Raw genomic sequence first — 22,813 nt, 5'->3', positions numbered from 1 at the left:
ATGCTTCTTTTAGAAGAGCCACTCCCAGTGGAGGATTTCTGGCAGTGGAGCACTTGGCACGAGTGTGAAAGCCGAGACTGACTCGAAATTTTGCAGCCCAGATGTAGTGGCCAGCATGAGGCCAGCACTATGCAGCCACATGTCACAGCTCAGGGAACAGAAAGGGCTGCTGCCGTCACTTCTGATATTGGTTGTCCCGGTGTCCACCCTCACGGCACCTCTGTCTCTCACACGCCCCAAAGACAGTAGGCTGCTCTGACAGTGTCCCCAGCTGTGCGAGGCCCGGACAAACACTAGCCATTCCATGCTGGGGGAGGGGCCTAGGAATGTCCTTGGCTGGCCATCTCCCAGGCTACAGGGCAGAATCAGATTTCCTTTTCAATGGGTGGCCCCACACAGAACGCATCTGCGCACAGGTAAGCTAGAAAGCTAGGAGGGTATGCTTTGAACCTGGGCAAGTGATCTCACCTTTCCTCCTCTTTTTTGAGGAGAAGAAATAGACAAGGGAATTAAGGCAGGTGCGTACTTCCTCGGGAAAGGAACAAACACGGAACAGGTGTTGAGAATCCAGCTTAGGAATCCAGCTTACGATTCTCAACACCTGTTTCGTGCTTGTTCCTTTCCCGAGGCAATCCTAAGCTGGATTCTTAACACCTGTTCGAGGCGCTGTGGGACGTCCAGGGATGGATGAGCTATGGTCTTTGCCTTCAAGGAGAGCAATGAGGAGGCAGGAAATTCCAGGTGCACAAAATCTCCTAGATAAATACTGAAGGACACAGAAGTCCTGTGAGCCAAGCAAGGTAACTGTTACTTAGCCAAAGTCAAACTTTGGGCAAATCACTTAAATCTCCACTTTTTACCTATAAAATGGTACAATTCTTGCCTTGTTTACCCCATAAGTTTACGGAGTTATAAGGATCAAAGCCACTACCAGAAAATAACAGTAATGAGGAGGAAGAGGCAGACACAAGGCTTTCTTGACCTTGCCGCGCGACAGACCTGTGACCGGCGCCTAAGGACGAGCTCCTTTGTGGTTGGCAGCCAGGACCAGGGCAGGTTCCTGATGTAGATGGCCGTCCGCTCCCAGTCAGTCCTGGAGCACTGGTGCCCTGTGCCCTCATTCCTGAAGCTGGTTCCCCTGGGCACCTCGTCACATGCCCAGGAGCTGCCTTGGCATGAGCAGCCTCTCCGACTCATTCAAACTTGCCTGACAGATGGTGAATGTGATTAGTTCTAGCATTTTTTTTTTTTTTTTTTGAGACGGAGTCTTTCTCTGTTGCCAGACTGGAATGCAGTGGCATGATCTCAGCTCACTGCCACCTCCACCTCCCAGGTTCAAGCAATTCTCCTGCCTCAGCCTCCCAAGTAGCTGGGACTACAGGTGCGCACCACCACGCCCAGCTAGTTTTTTTGTATTTCAGTAGAGACAGGGTTTCAACATGTTGGCCAGGATGGTCTCAATCTCCTGACCTCATGATCCGCCCACCTCAGTCTCCCAAATTGCTGGGTTTACAGGCGTGAGCCACTATGCCCAGCCCCTAGTATTCTTAATAAATATCAGAGCTTAAGAGCCAGAAGGAACATAGCATCCACACGTATCCCATCCCACCACCCCGACCTCCACTGTTTGTACGAAGGGCAATGGAGGCTCCAGCAGGGAACATGACCCACTGAGGTGTTGGGCCAGCTGATGCTGGAATCTCATTCTCTGGAACCCCCGATCCAACACAGCTGCTTCTCTTTCCAAGAAAGGTTTTGCCAGCACCAACTGTATTTCCTTTAATATCCTTAGTCTTTCCTGCCCCCAAATAACTCATTTGGTCCTAACTTCCAAAAAAGAGTATTTAGAGCCAGAGAAAAAGGAAACATTCCCCCAGTCACATTTTCCCAAGCCCTCTCTTTTTTTCATTCTCTGGGAGAATGTTTCCTAAATGCCCATGAGGCCTGTGACCTTACTTACAACATGGGTTCACAGAGATGAAAATAAGGGGTACCTGTCTTCTGGAGGCTCTCGTTTAGCTATCACTAAAATGCCCTCTTGACGAAACCTTTTGACCTTGCACTAGGGGAAGAGAAAGCCCTTCTAATGCGGTTCCCTTTAGTCATGTGTGCAAGGAGAAAGCTTCTCACTGCTGCATTCTTTACTTCCCGAGTTGTTCTCATTCATGCCTGGCTGGCAGCTTCTGCCCTGCTGGCTGTGGGCCCAGGCAGTAATGTGAGTGCAGAAAAGGCTGGCGGCCTCACTTAGGGAGTCTTACCCTGTGCTGTGTCTCTTCCTGACCCCGGGGGTCGACATGAGGCCGCATAGTTGCTTCATTCTGCTCCCTGCTACCCCTAAAGCATTTGATTTGGCCTCCAGCTGAATAACTGTCTTACTCCAGTTTGGCCCTGGAGTGCTGGCTTTGACGTATTCCAGCCTCCCTCTTTTCTAGTCGCCATCTTGGTGTAGTTGACTTGCTTTGGGGCCTTGAAAATAAGAATAGTAGCCAGGAGCGGCGGTCCACACCTGTAACCCCAGCACTTTGGGAGACCAAGGCAGGCGGATCACCTGAGGTCGGGAGTTCGAGACCAGCCTGACCAACATGGAGAAACCCATCTCTACTAACACAAAATTAGCTGGGCGTGGTGGCACGTGCCTGTAATCCCAGCTACTCAGGAGGTTGAGGCAGGAGAATCGCTTGAACCCAGGAGGTGGAGGTTGCAGTAAGCTGAGATTGCACCATTGCACTCCAGCCTGGGCAACAAGAGCAGAACTCCATCTAAAAAAAAAGGGTAAGAAAGAAAATAAGAATAGTATAGCTCAGTGGAGACTTGGTACGCCCAAGTGAGAAGACTGGTGTCCAGTGAAAGGCTGGACTGGAGGTTCTGCAATTCCATCATGCTCTAACATTTCTGAAAATGCATAGCCGAAGGTTGACAGCCTGAAAAATCGGTAGGGTTCTAATGTGTGTGTCTGGACCTAGAAGTAAGAACTAAGCCTAGGACCAACGCCTCGTAGCATTTTAAATGAACCTGGGTACCAAGTATTACTTCTGATTCTTCCCACTCTCAGATAAGGTCCCCTAGTTAGAGAAAATGATGTAGGGGGTTCTGTGGGGTGAATATAACATTTACACTCTTGTGAAACAGTGCAGTAGTCTACGGAAGAATTCCCAGAAGAGGTAGTGTTCCTTTCCCCTTTTCTCTATTTAACCCCCTTCCTTGTGTCAAAATACTGATGAACAGACCCCAGGTGGTGAAGCTGGATCCTCAACTCTGACAGGGCCCACCGGCTCCCTGGGTCTGCCCTAAGGAGCCATGACATGCCAATTCTTGGCTTTTCTGGAAAAACCTTGGCCTGAAAATCTGTTTAATTACCATGGAGATAATCTTTTAAACATAGATTTACATTCTTTAAAGACCACATAGGATGTTTATTTTCATTTCCAGCGGAGGAACTGCTGTCTGGTAGTTAGCAAGAAGCTTGAGCCCTGGAGGAATTTCTTTTTTTAAAGTCTGTTCCTCCTCACTGATAGTGTGTCAATTATATTATAATAATTAGTTTATAGTGTGGTCATATTTCCACCCCCCCCCCCAGCCTAAACCCTGCACTTCACTCTGTGATTCCAGGCCTATAATTATTTGACATTTTTCAAGCATCCCTATCTGTTTGGGTTCTATACTTTCTACATGTGAGTATCAAGAGTCAATGTCCTCAGGGGTTTCTCATCAGGAAGCCCATACTTGCAAAGCCAGCAGCCACAAAGACCTATTTAGGTTGGTGCAAAAGTAATTACGGGTTTTGCATGAAAGGAATGGCAAAAACCGCAATTATTTTTGCACCAACATAATACTTGGTGCTGTGGTTAGTAAGATACTAATTTTTCCCACCTGAAGTGGCCCGGCAACTTTGCTAAATTCTCCCCTGCTAGAAGGCCAGCTTGGATGAACAGGGGTTCTGTTGCATAAAACCTGGCAGCTCCAAGACCCAGCGTGATTCCTGGCTCACGATAGGTGCTCACTGAGCAAATGCCGAATTGCCGGAAGTCAACAGGTCTTCACGTGTGTGTCAAATAGGAACAATGTACAAAATAAAGCAGAGTCTGGCGGGCTCCCGGCTCTGGCCTGATTCTGGAGGCTGAGACTGTGGGCCTTGAAGATTTACCTCTGGGGATTCAGAAAAGAGGAGAAAAGGAGTAATTGTATTGAGCAGAGAATTAGAAGGTAAAGAAAAACGCTTTGTGAGAAACTCACTGAATCTTGAGCTTGGATCTCTGTGTCCAGGTCCTGATGGGGAGAACAGCTGGTCCAAGAAGTACCCATCGTGTGGGGGCCTGTTGCAGTCTCCCATAGACCTGCACAGCGACATCCTCCAGTATGACGCCAGCCTCACGCCCCTCACGTTCCAAGGCTACAATCTGTCTGCCAATGAGCAGTTTCTCCTGACCAACAATGGCCATTCAGGTGAGGGGGAGGCCTCGGAGACCGGTGGGTATGTCTGAGCCTCCTTTGGCTTCCAGGCCTGCCCTTTTCCATCTGGCAGGAAGGGGTTCTGCCAAGGCACCCGGGAGAAGGGACGGGGCAGGAGCGCCTTTGAGAGATTCCTGGAGCACTCTCTCTAGGGGATGCTGGAAGCCCTGGGCTCCCACGGTCCTGCCAGGGCTGCACTTCCCAGAAGCAGCACATCTCTCAGGATGGGGCAGGAGACAAGCTGAGACCGGTAGTTCTCTGGCTGTGCAGCTGGAGTGAATTCCGGACCATCATCAACAACTCAAGGAACCACACAGTTTTGGGGGGCAGGGGGGCACCCAGGCTTTGGAGTCAGACCAACCTAGATTTGAACCCTGGCTTGACTGCTTATGAACCATGAGACTCTAGGTGAGAATTTTAGCCTTCTTCAGCTTCCATCTGGAAATGGACATATTGACGGGTACCGTGAAGACTGGAGATTATGTATGTTGGGGTCTGGTATATAGGGTGAAGTAAATGCTTCATAAATAGCAGTTATCGTTGTTGTTATATAATTCTAAAGCTTGGAAGGTACTTCACTAAAGATTCCAGGTGTCTGATCCATCATGGTGTAAATACCCATCCATTGTTCTAGGGTTAGTGTTTCTGGCATCATTTTCCAAGGAGAACCAAGAAGGTGCTGGTGCCACTGGAGTTGCTTTGGGGAAAAGGGGACATTCTCAGGGAAAGAGCCCAGGTGTCTGACCTTGAGGCTGCATCTCTGCTCTGCACCTCGCTCCATCCACCTGTCTCTCTCTGGGGTCCGGGGGGTGGGGGCAGGGGTGGAGGGAGTGTTGCCTACATGACTGCTCTCTGGCAGTGCACAGCTGGCCAGTGCTCTGAAGGCTGCTCCTCCACTCCCCGCAGTGAAGCTGACCCTGCCCTCGGACATGCACATCCAGGGGCTCCAGTCTCGCTACAGTGCCACACAGCTGCACCTGCACTGGGGGGACCCGAAGGCCCCACACGGCTCCGAGCACACCATCAGTGGAAAGCACTTCGCCGCCGAGGTAAGCAGGGCTGCCAGCTTGGCAGAAGCTGCTCTGCAGTGGGTGGTGTGGCACCCTCTCCACCTGGCTGCTGTGCAGGTAACATCAGAGCATGGGACAGGCTGCCTTCAGGCTCTCTGCCCCACCTCCAGCCCTGGCACAGGGGGGTGTAGCCACTCCACCAGCCTGCAGCTCATCAGCATATCCTGGTCCCTTGCTTCTCCTAAACATGCTGAGTTTGTCTCTGTGATTCTTACTGAGTGATGATGCCGGGGAGGCAGTGTTCCCAGCAGGGCATACATGCCCTTCTTTTAGACATTGACTTCTTGTCTGTGCCGACAGAAATCTCCTGCTGACTCACACTGGGCTCATTGCTCCCCAGAACTTCTCAGCCTTTCTTCCTGTGTCACGCTCTCTGCATCTTTTTGATGCTGTCTTTCCTTTCTTTGAGTATGGGTTGTGTTTAGAACACGGGGACATGGTCTAGGGCCACTCTTCTACCTGCTGCAAGTCTAGGGATGCCTGGCCGTCCAACGTGCCGGACATCATGGCAAGCAGACTCACGAGGGATGGGATGTCAGCCAGCACAGCATCTTGTCATGTCACCTTGAGGTGCTACTGCAAAATGCCAGAAGAAAATTAGAGGAGGGCAGAGCATTTGTCCCTATGCAATTGTGGGATGGGGTGGGGCAAGGAGGGGTTGAGATGCTCCATTCTGGCACTCCCATAGCCCTGAAGTGGGGGTGTGGCTCTGAATGTTTTCAGGGAAATACAAGGGGGTAAAGGCTGCTGACTGATCAGCCAGGGGAGTCCGTGGCAAATAGTGATGTGACCATTCCCTGCCTTTCATGACTGCTGAACTGCTTAATGTCTCAGGCTAATCACAGGTCTACTTCCAAGCCTGGAAGGGAAGGGATAGGATCTGGCTCAATAGGATGGCACCGCTGGAGGTTCATGTATTTCAGAGCAGGCCCTTCCCTGAAGCTCAAGAACTGAAATTTCCTCCAGGCTACCGAATTGCAGTGTTGAGACTTCTGCTTCCCCCATAGGGAATAAAGAAGTTGTAAACCAGAAAGTGTCTTAGACTGGTCTCAATCCATTTAGAAGTTTATCTTGCCAAGGTTAAGGACACATGTGTGGGAGACAGAAAAGTCTGCGCCTTTCTCCAAAGATGATATTGAGGGCTTCAATATTTAAAGAGGAAAGGACAGATGCTGGGGAAAGGGGGAGAAATGTTTAAAAGGTGTGAGGAGGCAAGAGGTTGCATTCTTCTGAGTCTTTGATTGGTGTTCACGTGTGAGGGAGGAGTAGAGGAATAGTCACATGTGCATTCAAATAGCTTAGTGAATCTGCATTCTTACAAGATAAAATGGACATGGGCAGAGAAAGCAATTAGAGATGCATTTGTCTCAGGTGAGCAGAGGGACGACTTTGAGTTCTGTCCTCTGTCCTGATCCTGTGAAGATAAGTTACCAATTTACATTGTCTGGGTGAAATTCAACAGAACCGTTTTAGGGTAAAGACCGTGGGGCCCACAGTGAATTTCCTAGTGGGCAAAATGCGAGGGAGATGTGTAGCTTTTCTTTTCTTTTCTTTTTTTTTAATCTTTGTAGCCGTCTTATTTGGGAATAGAAAGAGAGGCAGGTTTGCCCGATGCAGTTCCCAGCTTGACTTTTCCCTTTGACTTAGTGATTTTGGGGTTTCGAGATTTATTTTCCTTTCACCAAGGAGGTTAGGGTGTAGGTTGGCAGGGTTTATGTATTTAAAAATATTTCTACTTCTTGTATTTTCTGCTATTAAGTCACATCATCAGACCAAGGGTCTGGTTAAGATGGACCATAAATGCCAATACTAGAGAAAAGACATCAAGGTGCCCCTAAAGTGGGTCCTCTAAGGAAGGTCCTTGGAAGTGTAGTGGTTCTTTTGGATGGAGTCCATATAAGATTCTTTCTTAATCTCCACGACAGGGAGTTCCTTTATGCTTGGATTCATCTTCACTTCCTCTGAACCCAATAAGAAAAGTACTTAGACAAACCACAAGTTCAAAGATCAGCTGTAAAAAGAAATAGGGACTTAGGACCTCAGGGGTTTTAATCATATCGAAGTCAGCTCTATTTCTCAAAGTGATGCCAAGCCAAAACGGGGTGGGCAGTGTGGCAGACTAAGTCCTCTGAGGGGAAGATAGTGAAGCAGGAGGCCTGAAGAAATCCTTCGTAGAGGACCACTTAAAAGAAATAGGCTGGGTGCAGTGGCTCGGGCCTGTAATCCCAGCACTTTGGGAGGCTGAGGCAGGCAGATCACCTGAGGTTGGGAGTTTGAGACCAGCCTGACCAACATGGAGAAACCCTGTCTCTACTAAAAATGCAAAATTAGCTGGGCGTGGTGGCGCATACCTGTAATCCCAGCTACTCGGGAGGCTGAGGCAGGAGAATCACTTGAACCCAGAAGGAGGATGTTGTGGTGGGCCTAGATTGTGCCATTGCACTCCAGCCTGGGCAACAAGAGCAAAACTCCATCTCAAAAAAAAAAAAAGGAAGAAGAAATAATTTGATTGCCATATATATATATATATTTTAATTAGAAGGAGCCATTTAAAGTTCAAAATGGGGAAATTAAGCTGTATTCAATAACATAGGTTTGAATTGTATTTATAAACATATGAGATGGAAAAGGATGAATGAAAAGAGAAAAGAAATAGAGATAAAATCTCAATATGTCATAGTCTCAAGGACAAAGAACCAACAAAATGCACGTGTTGGGTAAATCAAAATAAATCTAAGCCTCCCATCCTTCCCCCAGCCATCTGAATAGACCCCTCCTCTTGGCCAAGGGCATTCCAAAGTTAACATGAAAACTAGTTCAGGCCATGATGGGAAGAGGGAGTTGGACACGACTCAGGATACCCTCCTCCCTTTTGGAATTCAGGAAAAGCTCACCAGCATTAACATCAACATAGACCTTAGGTCTGATAAGAAATATTTACAGTCTTTTCCCTCTGAAGCCTGTTACTGGAGACTTCATCTGCATGATAAAATCTTGGTCTCTACAACCCTTATCGAGCTCAGACATTCCTTTCTATTGATAGTATCTCTCAACCAGTTGCCAGTCAGAAAATATGGAAACTACCCATGTCCTGGAAGCCTCCATTTCGAGTCATCCTGCCCTTCCAGATCAAACTGGTGTATATTGCATATACTGATTGATGTATTATGTCTCTAAAATGCATCAAAGGAAGCTGTGCCCTGACCACCTTGGGCACATGTCCTTATCCTTGGCAAAATAAGGGGAGGGTCTGAGAGACCTAAGCTAGTTTAAGGGGCTAAGGGGCTAGGGTTCTGTCATCCCCGTTGGATTCAAGTCTTCTGCAGAAGTGGCAGGCTCTGATGGATTGGTTCTCTCTTGATAATATGCATGCAAGGACCCCTCATTTTCTTTTTCTCCACTGCAGCTGCACATCGTCCATTATAACTCAGACATGTATCCTGACGCCAGCAGTGCCAGCAACAAGTCAGAAGGCCTCGCTGTCCTAGCTGTTCTCATTGAGGTAAGAGATATTGAAAAGGTTCGTGAAATTTGAAGCAGGGATGAGATTGGGATTCCACCTTTGGTTCCATGCACACCTGTTGGTAATCTGCTGCTTCTGTGTCAGCTCTATGTCAACTCCAGAGCAGGGGGTATCCCCCTATAGTGCCCCTTCTCTCTTGGCCTGGAGGCAGCACTTTCTGTGGCTGGGCAGCAGAAATGGGGAATGTTCTTTGGTCCATTGGAAAAATGAGCCTTAACATCTAGCCCTGTTGCATAAGGCATGGAATTGCCCAGCTGGGGAGGACCTGTGCTGGAAAGGGATCATCATACTCCATCAGCCCCATCAGATACCTGAACCCTTGATACAACTCCTGCTATCCAAGCTTCATCCTGTAGATCAGTGGTCCCCAGTCTTTTTGGCACCAGGGACCAGTTTCATAGAAGACAGTTTTTCCACAGACCAGGGAGCAGGGAGGGGGATGGTTTTGGGATGAAACTGTTCCACCTCAGATCATCAAGTTAGATTCTCATAAGGGGGCCGGGCACGGTGGCTCATGCCTGTAATCCCAGCACTTTGGGAGGCCGAGGCGGGTGGATCACAAGGTCAAGAGATTGAGACCATCCCAGTCAACATAGTGAAACCCCGTCTCTACTAAAAATACAAAAAATCAGCCGGGTATGGTGGTGTGTGCCTGTAATCCCAGCTACTCAGGAGACTGAGGCAGGAGAATTGCCTGAACCCAGGAGGCGGAGGTTGCGGTGAGCCGAGATCGCATCATTGCACTCCAACCTGGGTAACAAGAGCGAAACTCCGTCTCAAAAAAAAAAAAAGATTCTCATAAGGAACACACAGCCTAGATCCGTTGCTTGCACAGTTCACAGTAGGGTTTGCTCTCCTATGAGAATGGAATGCCTCTGCTGCTTTGCCGGAAGGCGGAGCTCAGGCAGTAATGCTTGCTTGCCCACTGCTCACCTCCTGCAGTGAGGCCCAGTTCTTAACAGACCACAGACCAGTACCAGTCCACAGCCTGGGGGTTGGGGACCCCTGCTCTATATGAACTCTGGAATGGATTCTTTCTTTATCCCAAGAAACAGTGATGTCTTCTGATTGGCTTGCATGCTTTTTTCCTAATGAGGCAGCATGTACCTCATCTCCCAACATGCTCATTTGTCTGATATGGCTTTCGTGAACTCAGAGCTCCTTAAGTTCTGGGTGATGTGGGTGTTAGTCACATCCTTCAGGCTCACTTCTGGATCATCAAGAGCACACACTGTACCCCATACCCCAGGACATTCAAGCCCAACGCCTTAAGCTGAAAACGGGACATCCTGAGATGCAAGCAGGCAGGACCATTACCCTAACTCTCAACAGCCTAGTGATCCATCATAATTGTTCAGTAAAGTGGATCTTTCAGGAAGGACCTTGGCCGTGGTGGCAACATACCTGCAGCCTTGCCCTTCTGATAGCAGTCGTCAGTACTGACTCAGCCTCTCCTGTTCTGCCCTAGTTTAACCTGCCCTGTCTCTGTTGCAGATGGGGTCCTTCAATCCGTCCTATGACAAGATCTTCAGTCACCTTCAACGTGTAAAGTACAAAGGTGAGGGGTCCTTGCATGCATATTCACTCTCTGCTGGAGAAGGAGGTAGTCAGCCTTGTGTGACTTTGAGAAAAACAAATGCAAGGGGAAGGTGCTGTCTGTGTTCAGCAGGTTATAAGCAGTAGGTCGTTGAGCAATGTTGCAACCAGGTCCTGGGGTGAGATGACCCTGAGAGGGGCTAGTTCATGTTTCTAGGCTCGGGCACTCTGCTGATCTGCACTTATGCCCCAGGGAATGAGGCTGACATCATCACCCCTGCAACATGTCTCCCTAGGCCAGGAAGCATTCATCCCGGGATTCAACGTTGAAGAGCTGCTTCCGGAGAGGACTGCCGAGTATTACCGCTACCAGGGGTCCCTGACCACACCCCCTTGCAACCCCACTGTGCTCTGGACAGTTTTCCGAAACCCTGTGCAAATTTCCCAGGAGCAGGTAACTGTTGTGCCGGACTCGGCCAGAGTCCACGCAGCGCCTCAGTCCCTATCATCGCCCCGTCATAATCAACAACTTGATTTCCTCACTTAGTTTCATTGGCAGCTCTTCAAAACTTCTCCAAATATCACAGGTGTCTGAAAGCACTGCAGAAATTCCAGGCTGAGCCTCAAAAGAAGTCAAGCTAGGCAAATGAATACATGTCTCCTAGCACTTTAAAGAAAGAGCTATAAGCCGGGCACAGTGGCTCACACCTGTAATCCCAGCACTTTGGGAGGCCGAGGCAGGTGGATCACCCGAGGTCAGGAGTTCAAGACCAGCCTGGCCAACCTGATGAAACCCTATCTCTACTAAAAATATAAAAAAGTAGCTGGGCGTTGTGTCAGGCACCTGTGATCTTAGGTACTTGTGGGGGCTGAGGCAGGAGAATCGCTTGAACCCAAGAGGCAGAGGTTGCAGAGAGCCGAGATCGCGCCTTTGCACTCCAGCCTGAGCAATAAGAGCAAAACTCCATCTCAGAAAAAAAAAAAGAACTTGAAGCTGCATTTGCTAATATATCCTCAGTGGCTGGGTGTTATTCACTTCCCAGGAAGGAGAGAGCCTGGTTCCTTTACATGGCAGAATAAAGACAGAAGCAGATGAAATCATTTAACAAATGGGATTGCAGCAATGACTAAGTGAGGGTCCTTGCTCCCAAGAGGCTCAAGGTCAAGTGCAAACTGGGGAACAAAATCCTTAGCCATCATCTCTAAGCTTATTTTATAGGGAGATGGGAGGGAGGAGTAGAAGCTTGTGGGGTCACCCAGTGTTTACTGACAAAGCTGAGACCCTAAGTTAGGTCATCTGAGTTCCATGTCACTGCTCATACCTAGACTCCACAGCCTAAATTCATGAGGAGAAAAATGGCTCCCCAGGAGACAGGGCTGGGGCCAGCACTGCACACGGGCTCACAGCCCCACCCCAGCTTCATGCAGCCAGGGCAGCCTCACAGCTGCTCCTTCTCTTTATAATAAGCTTCTGCTCTGAGTCACCTGATAAATGGCAGCAGGTGGACAGACAGGAATGAGGATGTGATGAACCAAAAGATGGATGAAATATGTGGGGAAGCAGCAACAGCCTGCCCCAGAAACTGCCTTGGAAACAGGTCATATCATCTATGCAGGTGCATGAAAATGCCATGGAACCCGAAATCAGACGACCTGTGAAACTCTTAACCTCCGTCCTTTATTCCTTCTGATGTAACCATCAGAGCAAGCCCTACGACCCTCTGGTTGAAAGCTGGGCTCCAATTCAGTTTCAAAAGAGGAACGCAATCTCCGTGGGAGGCTAAGGAGCTCTCCTTTACCCCAGGTTTCCCTCCACACAGGGCAGATTCCAAGTATAATTAGGAACTGTGCACTGCCCTTCCCTGGAGTCTTGGGTGCTGGGAAGACAAACCCAGCACTGCCCAGCTCCCAGTCACCCACTGTGGAGGGAACCAGCTCTCTGGCTTTCCTGCTGCCAATTCCTCCCACCCAGCCGCACAGAGGCTGGCTCCAGAGGCTTCTCCCAGGTGCCAGAGGCGAGAGCTCACCTCTTCCCGGGGGGCCAGGTGAGGAGGTCATTCTGCCTGCGGGCTATTTCTGCTCTTGTCCTCAGCTGCTGGCTTTGGAGACAGCCCTGTACTGCACACACATGGACGACCCTTCCCCCAGAGAAATGATCAACAACTTCCGGCAGGTCCAGAAGTTTGATGAGAGGCTGGTGTACACCTCCTTCCCCAAAGGTGAGGAGAGGGAGTGCTGGGGGGAGGGGGGCGCCGGAGTGTGGTGCCAAGACCTTGGGCTCTTTTGTGTGAATTCAGGCTCTGGCACTGATGCCCTCAAGAGGTTGGCTGAGAGCTCCCTGGCTGCCACGGGAACCAGGTGCCTTGTAAGACTAGGTGTGGGGCTCACTGGGGCCTCCCTTCACTGCTCTCCACTTCCCTGAGCCTTTGCCGAGAAGCTCAAGCCGGGGCCCCCAGGCACATGGACCACAGCCCTCTTTAAGTCTGGGAGTCTTGCACAAGTGGGGAAGAGAGAATTCCCTGGAGACTTCTCTGTTCTGGACAATTATCCCTTCTCCTCAGACACAGGATAGGACCCTTTCCGTGACATCAGACTTCCAACTTCCCTCCCAAGGCCTTCTCGGCATCCAAGGCTGCAGCCAGCCTGTCTTAGGCCCGGCCGGGTGATTCATGCACCACCGCCGAATGACCGGGAATGCCTCTACGTTAGATGTGAAACAGTGGGCATAACCCACATCCATGGCTAGAGCAGCTCGTGGTCTCACGTAACAGGCCCATTAGACAAGAAAGCGCCCTGGCGCACTGCCTTTCTAACCTCCTTGGAGCTTGCATAAGCACAAGCACGTGAGTTCCGAATTGAACAAAGCATAATGGTTTGGTTTCTTCCTAACGCTACAAGGGCTCGGTTCTCCCTTTTAAACCTGTAACCAATAACTCCCCAGTAGAACATGAGCCTTTTTTCTTGCTCGGTGCCTATATCAACACTGCTGGAAGCTGGGTGTCAGGGAAAAGGGGTGAGGGAGCAGTCTTGGGGCCCACACCCCCCTTCAGACCTCTGAGTTCATTTTCAAGCTCATTTTCTTACTATAGATTCTCAACTGGTTCCCAGCTTGGGAATCTTCATGACAGGTCTGTGCAGTTCCATTTCATCCCCCACATCACATGTGGACCAAACCAGGCTAGGTGTTCATATTTAAAGATAACCTATTCATGCCTGTAATTCCAGCACTTTGGGAGGCTGAGGTCGGCAGATCACGAGGTCAGGAGTTTGAGACCAGCCTGACCAACATGGTGAAACCCAAATCTATTAAAAATACCAAAATGAGCCTGGCATGGTGGCACGCACCTGTAATCTCAGCTACTCAGGGGGCTGAGGCAGGAGAATCGCTTGAACCCAGGAGGCGGAGGTTGCAGTGAGCCAAGATTGCACCACGGCACTTTGACCTGGGCAACAGATTCTGTCTCAAAATTAATAATAATATAATAAGATGACCCATTAACCCACTTGTGAGAATCCACTCTCCTTGTCTCACCTGGTAGGCCTTTTTGGGTTCCTTTCTTATTATATGAGGTTATAACTCTCCCCTCCTAGGCTTAGTTAAACATGGAGACTGTATTTGAAGGCCCTTCCCAGGGAGCTTTAGAAACTGACCCATCCTTACAGTCAGGACTATGTCGTTCTCTGTCTTTTCATGCAGAACTGCCCGAGAATTGTTGTGTTTTCTCCTCTCCAGGTACCACTAGTTAAGATCATTTCCCTCTTTCCTCAGTTTCTCAGTTGGAAAACAGAATCTGTGCCTTCCTGAAAATTCAGAATCCATGTGATCATGACTGACAGTTTCTTTTCTAGGACATGAACTGAGTGCATGGAATTATCCCTGTGTGTCTGTTCTGGGTACAGCGCTGTCTTTTCTCATTCTTCTAAGTGGAGAATGTAGTATCCAAGGGTTAAATGGAACTACTTCAACTCTTAAAGGAAAAAACATAAAAACTCTGCCAGGAGATTAGGGACTTTGCCCACATAGATCAGGTAGAATTCTGCTCTTGATTTCAGGGCTCCATTGCTGGCTGTGTTCTCTGAGCTCAGCTGTGCACCTCCAGGGAGGGCGGGTGGTACATACTGTCCTTAGGTTCGAGGCCGGGGTTTGTTTTCTCCTGGCTGCGTGCTGTGGACCAATCATGTCCTTTCTTTGGCCTTGGTTTCCTCAGCAACAAAATACCAGGTAGTCCCAGCTACTTGGGAAGCTGAGGCGGGAGAATCACTTGAACCTGGGATATGGAGGTTGCAGTGAGCCAAGATTGTGCCACTGTACTCCAGCCCGGGTGATAGAGTGAGACTCCGTCTCAAAAAAAAAAAAAAAAAAAAAAAAAAAATGCCAGGTTGGATTAGGTGATCTAACATCCTTTCAGTGTGAATATGTTGTGATGGTGAAGTGGAGGCTAACAACTGCCAATCCTGACTTTACATTGCAGGGACAGTGTTTGAGGGCAGTTACAGAGGATCAGAAGAATCCGTGCAGGAGCTTGACTCTGACATCCAAAAGTAACCCCCATTTGTAACGATGGACTGTGGCACTGGGAATAATTAGCCATCTTCTTAGACCGGCTCAGGTCTAAGCAGCTGCTTGTAGTGTGAGCGGTGCAGGCAGGTTTGTAGCCAAGTGCTTCAGTAGATCCTCCCAGTCTGGCTGGGGGAGTTTGAGGAGCCTCTAAGCAGAAGCCTGCAGACCAACCCCTGGCTTAGGACATCATGATCAAAGCCCAAATGCAGAGTTGCCACTGCTCTTCCTGCGTGGCTTGCCCAGAGCTGGTGCTTCCACAAGCCCAGGCTGGAACCAGCTTTCTCCTCTGAGTGAGAATCTGTGGCAGTCCAAGGCAAACCTGTTCATTTGGAGGCTGATTATAGAAGCTTGGCCAGAATTCCCCCCTCCCTCTCGCTTCCCAAAGGCACAGGCAGCAAGAGGGGCCGCTTCCCAAGGATCAATGAGGAGGCGGCCCCAAAGGGGTGGAGGCCCAACCCTCATCTGTCCAGGGGCCCTGCATTCACGAGGCCCCTCTCACCCAGCCTGGATCAGGCCTCAGACTGTAACATGCTGTTTCAGGTTTACGGTGTGAGACTCTGTCAGTGTGAACCTTGAGCAATTTGAACTCAATTTGTAGCCTCTTCCACTGAGGCATGTTTGTAATTAGGGTCTGGCTTATTCAGGGCTTTCTTTGAAAGTTAACAAGAACTATAGAGTCAGAAAATTCTGCCAGGAGAAAAGTAATGTTTAAAAAATCACCTAGGGGCCAGGCGTGGTGGCTCACACGTGTAAGCCCAGCACTTTGGGAGGCTGAGGTGGGCGGATCACGAGGTCAAGAGATCCAGACCATCATGCCCAACATGGTGAAACCCTGTCTCTACTAAAAATACAAAAATTAGCTGGGCGTGACCTGTAGTCCCAGCTACTCAGGAGGCTGAGGCAGGAGAATCACTTGAGCCTGGGAGACAGAGGTTGCAGTGAGCCGAGCTCACACCACTGCACTCCAGCCTAGTGACAGAGCCAGACTCCGTCTCAAAAAAAAAAAAATGTCTAAGATGGTCGGGTGTGGTGGCTCATTCTTATAATCCCAGCACTTTGGGAGGCCAAGGCAGGAGGATCAAATTAGCTCAAGAGTTCGAGGCTGCAGTAAGCCCTGATCACACCACTGCACTCCAGCTTGGGTGACAGAGTGAGGCCCTGTCTCTTAAATAATTAAAAAATCAAAAATTCCCTATGAGAGAAAGTGCATGGCCTTTGGGGAAGGATCTGAAGTTTAGCCAAGTTGGGACAATTGGGACTGAATCATTTAACTTAACCCTGCTATTTTCCTCTACTGTGTTTAGAAAAGGGGTACAGGGCCTGGTTTCTGTCCTTAAGAGGTTTATAGTCTAGCTACAACTTCACCTGGGGGCAGAGTTTCTCAACCGTGGCACTATTGACAATTTGGGCAGGATAATTCTTACAGTAGGGGCTGTCCTACTGTAAGAATTGGCAGCATCGTTGTCTCTACCCAGTAGATGCCAGCTGTACCCCCCACCAACTGTAACAGCCAAAAGTGTTTCCAGACATGGCCAACTCTCTGCACAGGAGGAGGGGCAAGGTTTCCCCTGATTGAGAACCACTGCCCCAGGGTTTCTGCAGAACTCACTGTTTTCACTCATGTCATGGGAGTATAGAGTTTTATATCACATGCCCTGCTCTTCATTCTTTCATGGCCTGAACATTTCAGTGTGATGATGGTTACCCCTGAAATAACAAGGTTGAAGTTACCGAGGCCTGAAAAAACCAATCCAAGACAAACCTTGTTCCCCATCTTCCTTTAGAATTCAAGTATAGATTCTTTTTATATGATTGGGTAAGACCAAGAGACGTGGCACGAGAGAGAACTCTGCACCCTTAGGAGTGTACAAATCCCTTATCAGGGCTGCAGATGCCTCTGAAGTAGCAACTTCATCAGAATCCTCCCTTCATTCTTCTTCTCCCTCTCTTTTGTACGAGTGTTTTCTCTCTTGTATGTTATGTTTCTTGTAGCCTTTAGTTAAAACATCCATTCTTTATGGAAAAGTGAAAGTCATGCCAGGTACCTTTTCCCATTCTTAAAAAATGTCTCTTCCATTGGCCAGGTGTGGTGGCTCATGCCTGTAATCCCAGCACTTTGGGGGGCCAAGGAGGGTGGATCACCTGAGGTTGGGAGTTCGAGACCAGCTTGGCCAATATGGTGAAACCCTGTCTCTACTAAAAAAAAAACATTAGCCAGGAGTGGTGGTGCATGCCTGTAGTCCCATCTGCTGGGGAGGCCGAGGCAGGAGAATCGCTTGAACCCGGAAGGTGGAGGTTGCCATGAGCCAAGATCATGCCACTGCACTCCAGCCTGGGTGACAGAGTGAGACTCCATCTCCAAAAAAAAATACTTCTTCCAAGTGGCAGATGGAAGATTTGAGCTGAAGGAGAAAGCAAGTCTCATTGTCCTCAAGGTGGGCCCCTGGGAGAGGACATGTCCTGGGGCCAGTTCAGATTTCTGAAGAAGTCTGGTGCTCTTAGTGGGAAAGAGGAAAGATAGAGGCAGCTGGACATCACAGGGGCCCAGGCTTAGGGCTTTGGCCTGGTTCTTGGTTCCTTTAGTTCACCTCCTCCTAGCCAGTGGCACCAACACTGGGCCCAGATGCTGGGTAATAAAGCAAGAGCCCATCAGACTGACATGCCAACACGTGTCCAACATGTCAGGGCCACGGAGACTTAAGGAACAAAAGGAAACCAAGAAGTTTCTATGATCACATCATTAGTGGGCTTGCTCTGAGCAACTGCATGTCACCCACAGGGCCAGCTGAGGCACACTCAGACGAGAGTGCCAGGCGGCCAACCACGAGGGCAAATCTATAGAGTCGTGCAATTAGGATCTGCTTAAGCCTAGACCTGGGCAGTTTCATAAAACCTTAAAAAGAGAGAGAGCGCAATAGTACATGGCTAAGATGGCTAATTATCTCATTTTTTGAGGCTGGAATGCATGTGTTGTGGTTATTGACCTTGTATTTCTTAAAGTTTGTATTTATAAATAAAAGCTATTGGCTGAAAGAATAGCATCAATTCTCCCAAAAGATCCAAATGATTAGCCAGCATGGGTATCACCTTCAATTACTGGCCTGGGTCAGGGGCTGAACAGTCAGGAGCTTTGGTCCGAGGTGCTAAGAAGTGAGGTGCTCGTCCCTTTAACACACCACATGTCTCCTGAGCACAGCCGAGTTACACGCTATGAGAGACAGAAAACCCCATGGTGGGTGTTATCTTGCTCCTAAACACAGCCGGTGGCACAGAATGGACTACGTTCAGGAAAGACAGTGGGAAAAGGGGCCGGGCAGAAGGCTGGACCCGCCCTTGGTGACGGGGGCCCAGCTGATCCTTCCACGTCATCTCCCCACAGCCCTATCCCTGCCCTCTTGACCCCAGCCCCCAAAACTGTAGGGCAGATGCTTTCAAGTACACACACTTGATGTCTGAGATGTCCCCTCCCTCCTCCATCTGGAAAATTCTTCCAAGACCCAATTCTCATCAGGTCCTTCTGGAAGTCCTCTCCATTCCCCTGCAGGTGGCTTAATCTCACTCAGCACAGCCAGAACCACTTCTCCGTCTCTGTTATGTTACTAGACACACCATAGAGTCATTATTACCATACAGCAAAGGCAACCAGAAAAAGAACAATATGTATATATGATACACACACTGCAAGTTGGTTCAGGCCAGCGATGACTGATGTCTGACACATTTTTATGCCGGGCATTCTGCCTGCTGCTCAGTATCAGCCTGTTGAAAGAACGTCCCTGACCCACCTCCCGTTCCGTCCCCTTTCCAGTGTCTTCTCTGCAGAATGATTTACACATAAGCCTAACCAGTTGTCACCTTTTAGTTTTATTGCCTTATTTTTCTTTGCTCTCCCTTTGCTAACAGTGTTAAAAATCGACCCATTTGTTTAGGAAAAATTAAAGATCAGAACTTAGCTGTCAGTTTGGAAGGTCTGGGAGGAAGTTGCCTAGAGATGCTGTTGTGCCTTCTGTGGCTCTGGCTTGATAGGGACTAAAAGCCCCCGTCCCACCACCCATTCCTTCAGCAGGCACAGCGAAGGCAGCTTAGAGTGCCAAGCACCCAGTGCCAGCATTGTAACTGCCCCCAAGGCTCTGGGATTGAGCCCTCTAGAGCAACGTGGCTGTCTGCAGGGCCTGCATTCATGCAGTCTACAGGCAAAGCCCTCAGTCCCATCACGGTTGTATAAAACCAGTTCTCCCATGTAATCTGGTGATACGTTATTGGCAGATTTTTTGGTAGAAATTGTGTCTTTTTTGGGCTGCATAGTGTTCATGAGGAAAAATCCCTAGTTAAATATGTCCTCTAAAGACGGCTACGCTGTATGGCGAGGGCTTCTTCCTTGCCTGTCTTAGCAAAGCATCATAAGACAGCATCGGCATTGCCGTTTCTTGACTCCATGATTTTTATTAAGTGTAATCATGGGAGTTTTTAACCTTCCTGAAACCGATTTTGTGTATTTAAACTATCAAACCCCTGGTAAATCTAAACTCTTCTGACCTCTTTTATGAGGCTGGAGACAGCTAAGGATATGTTGTATGTTGTCACTACGTAACATGCCATCTGTGTCAACAGTCCATACTTACAGTAATACTTGAAAAGGGTGATAGTCCACCGTCAAACAGAATTGTAAATAGAGTGAGAAAATACCAGACTGTTGTTTCAGGAACCTCGAGATGTGAAAGTGAGGTGCTTCTTCCTCCCGCTGGCCTTTGCTGTGTTTACGCTTGAGGCTTCAGAAGACCTCAAAAGCCCTTAACCAGCATCCCTCAGTCCAGCAAGATGCCAGTGGAAGACACAGCTCCTGGGCCCACCAGAACAGGTAGCAACGCCCTGTGGCAAGCCGCTCACCAACCTTCTCCATGTACCTGTACCTTCCTGGGCGAGGCGTGTGCCCATCGAGTGCTTGTGTATCCGTGTGGTCTCCTTGCGTGTGTCACACTGCCATCTCTCTGCTCGCCTGATCTCCCACATCCACGTGGTGCCCACCCTCTTACCAGTCAGCCCAGGAGCTCCTTCTGTCGGGTCCTCACTTCTCTGGAATGCCTCTCGTGGGCCACCTCTGTGACCCAGCCTGTCTCTATTTCTATTGTCTGTCCCATTGTTCTTCCACGGGAACTGCCTGCCTTCTTTCCTACTCAGAAATAAACCATTTCTTTCTTTAACCTGAAAGTGAATTTCTCTGGCTCTGCCCGTCCCTGCACCATCTTTGATGCCCGTTCTCTACAGCATCCTAGAGGCCGGGTTCTCACCCACCTGAGGCTCTGCTGGGAAACAGGCTCTGGCTTCTCCCTCAGCCTCTAGTTCTCTGGTTGCCCTGACAATTCTCCCTGTACCCTGAAAGTCTCGCTGACTTTCTCTCTCCCATCAGAAAACAGATGCTTTGGCATCTGCCTCCAGTGGAACTCAAGTGCATTTCTGCAAAGAAGCCACACCTCCACGATGGCTGGTGCTGTCTCAGTTGGCAGGGACGGTGTTCCAACGACACCTTCCTGCCCTGGGCTTCCCGAGGTGGTGGAACTGTTAGGCGACACCCTTGCCAGCATTCCTATTCCTTAGCAGCTTATGATGCTTGCTCAGTCAAGCTGCTTCGACTTTGCTGTATCAAAGTCTTGGCTGAAAAGCATCTGTCCCAGTCTCTGGGGCTTTTCCTTGTCTGCATGGCTGTTTGGTCTCATTTAATTGTTTCCAAGGAGAGTTCATTTAGGCCTTGACAAGTGGTCATCGAGGAGCAAAGAGCCTGGGTTAGAGCACTGGGTTAAACTATGCTACTGCTTACAGAGCCTTTAACAGGAGGTCTGCATCATAACAAGAGGAAGCCAGACTCTCTCCAGAGAAGCTACCAGGTAGGGCATGTGCCCTGAGAAAACCCCCAGCCTGGGGGCCTTGCTGTCCATACATAGACTTTGCTCGGCTCCCCAAGACCAGGCATGAAGGGCACCTCCGCCAGCCACAGACCGGGCTGGCTGCTCAGTGGTCTGGGGCCTATGTGGCTCTCAAGATGTTTGAGGTGACTGTGAAAGAGACAGCCTTAGAAACCGTACAGCCTGGATGGCTTAGCCAGGTGGTGAGGCTTCCTGGTAATAGTCTTCAGCTGGCGAGAATGGTTTGGCCCCACAAGCATCTGGAGCTTCAGGAACACAGAACGAGAGTGCATTTCATCAAAGGGTTTGGAAGAGAAACCATGGCTAGGTTTATTATGTTTGTTTTTTTAAGATGCCAAGAACCGTGGTCTCTGGTTACGTTTAAAAAAGAAACAACCAGCCCTAATGCCAAATTACACTGTGCAGAGGCCACAGGCCCTGCAGGAAACAGAGCCTGTGCTGTACAAACGCTTGAAGCTCCCCCCAGGTGGAGACTCATGATCTGAGCACCTCCCCAAGCCACAGGCTGGTCCTTGTGTTCAGGTTACACAAAGAGGCCTGGGCCAGGGAGTCTGGCCAGCGGAGCCACTCTCTGCCACTTGGGAGGTCATGAGCTGCTGGTGGTGGCCAGCAGAGCAGGGAGAATAGGCCCCCTGTCCTTGGGGACAGCTCTTCTCACTGCCTGCTCTGCTAACCCTCACAGCAGCCTGGTGCCACCTGGGAAGCCAGATCAGGAACCCCCAGGCCCAGCCTTGGACCGGGGAGGCTTTGCAGGTTCAATATGAGATTATAGAAAAAGGCAGTAGGAAAAGCACACAGCTGATAGCTCCTCAGGAATCAGTCATACTCAAGCCATAGGACAGGAGAAGGGTGAGGGTGAGCAAAACCTCGCCCTGCAGCCTCAGATCTGGTTCCCCAGGGTGTCAGGGGCCCCAAGGGAGAGTCCTTAGCCCTGTGCTGGCATCTTACACTTGACCAGGGCTCTCCCAGGGCCTCAGCCACCACTGTGGGCTCTATGGGCACAGGATCTTCTGTGTCAGGCTGGGTGGCCACCATCTGTATAACTATGGTTCCCAGTGTGAGTTGGAACAAATACCCCTTCTTCCTCCAACACACACACACATGCTAGAAGTTTCCATTGAGATTAGAAAACCACCAGACAGAAGGGTATGTGTAAATCTCCACTTTCTTTAGACAGAGGACCTGATTAGGAGAATGGGGAATGGTTGTGGGAACCTCGGAAGAAACAGGCTAGGGGTTTCTAGGGGAGACTTCGTGATTGGCTCCTCTGCTCACTCAAGACGATGCATTCACATGTGATTCTCCCCCAGGAGGGGCCTAGTAGGCCAACTGTGAGATTTCGCCTTAGGTAGCTGGGCACAGGTTCAGTACCACTGAGGACTTCTCATTCACCTTATTTATTCCCAACAGTAACTTGCTGGTTGAAGCCATAATCTTCTGGTTCCAAAGAGCAAAGAAGTGAGGCTGGTGTATGGTCAAGGAGTTTGTCCAGGAGGGACAAAGCAAAAATAGAACCAAACCGTGATGACAAGCTGGATGGGCTGGGGGAGAAGTCTGGTGGTGGGTCCCTTGCTTTGGAAGAGAGACAGGTACCAAGGACGTGGACAGTGGCCTGCCCAAGCAGACTTTGATCCATACCTTTCTCCACCTTTCCTCCTTGGCCACGTTGTAATAGAAACTGAAGTCTTAGCTGGGCGTGGTGGCTCACACCTGTAATCCCTGTACTTTGAGAGGCTGAGGTAGGTGGATCACT

The 22,813-nt window shown here is 49.5% G+C and overlaps 1 protein-coding gene across 3 annotated transcripts in view; it reads left to right on the top strand.

Annotated features, from left to right (window-relative positions):
- CA12 (carbonic anhydrase 12) overlaps nucleotides 1-22,813 on the top strand; it is a 59,592-nt gene that overhangs the window by 32,428 nt on the left and 4,351 nt on the right. For all 3 annotated transcript variants that reach the window (XM_064361386.1, XM_064361385.1, XM_064361387.1), the window contains exons 3-8: nucleotides 4,264-4,443; nucleotides 5,356-5,498; nucleotides 8,926-9,021; nucleotides 10,537-10,600; nucleotides 10,875-11,032; nucleotides 12,671-12,797. In XM_064361386.1, the coding sequence (XP_064217456.1) occupies nucleotides 4,264-4,443; nucleotides 5,356-5,498; nucleotides 8,926-9,021; nucleotides 10,537-10,600; nucleotides 10,875-11,032; nucleotides 12,671-12,797 (768 nt within the window). The remainder of the gene's footprint in view (nucleotides 1-4,263; nucleotides 4,444-5,355; nucleotides 5,499-8,925; nucleotides 9,022-10,536; nucleotides 10,601-10,874; nucleotides 11,033-12,670; nucleotides 12,798-22,813) is intronic.

Source organism: Aotus nancymaae, unplaced genomic scaffold, assembly GCF_030222135.1.
Source record: "Aotus nancymaae isolate 86718 unplaced genomic scaffold, 86718_ANA_hifiasm-v0.15.2.pri h1tg000041l, whole genome shotgun sequence".
NCBI classification, from domain to species: domain Eukaryota; kingdom Metazoa; phylum Chordata; class Mammalia; order Primates; family Aotidae; genus Aotus; species Aotus nancymaae.
The sequence above is the reverse complement of the archived record's forward strand: the minus strand, read 5'-3'. Positions and strand labels throughout refer to the sequence as shown.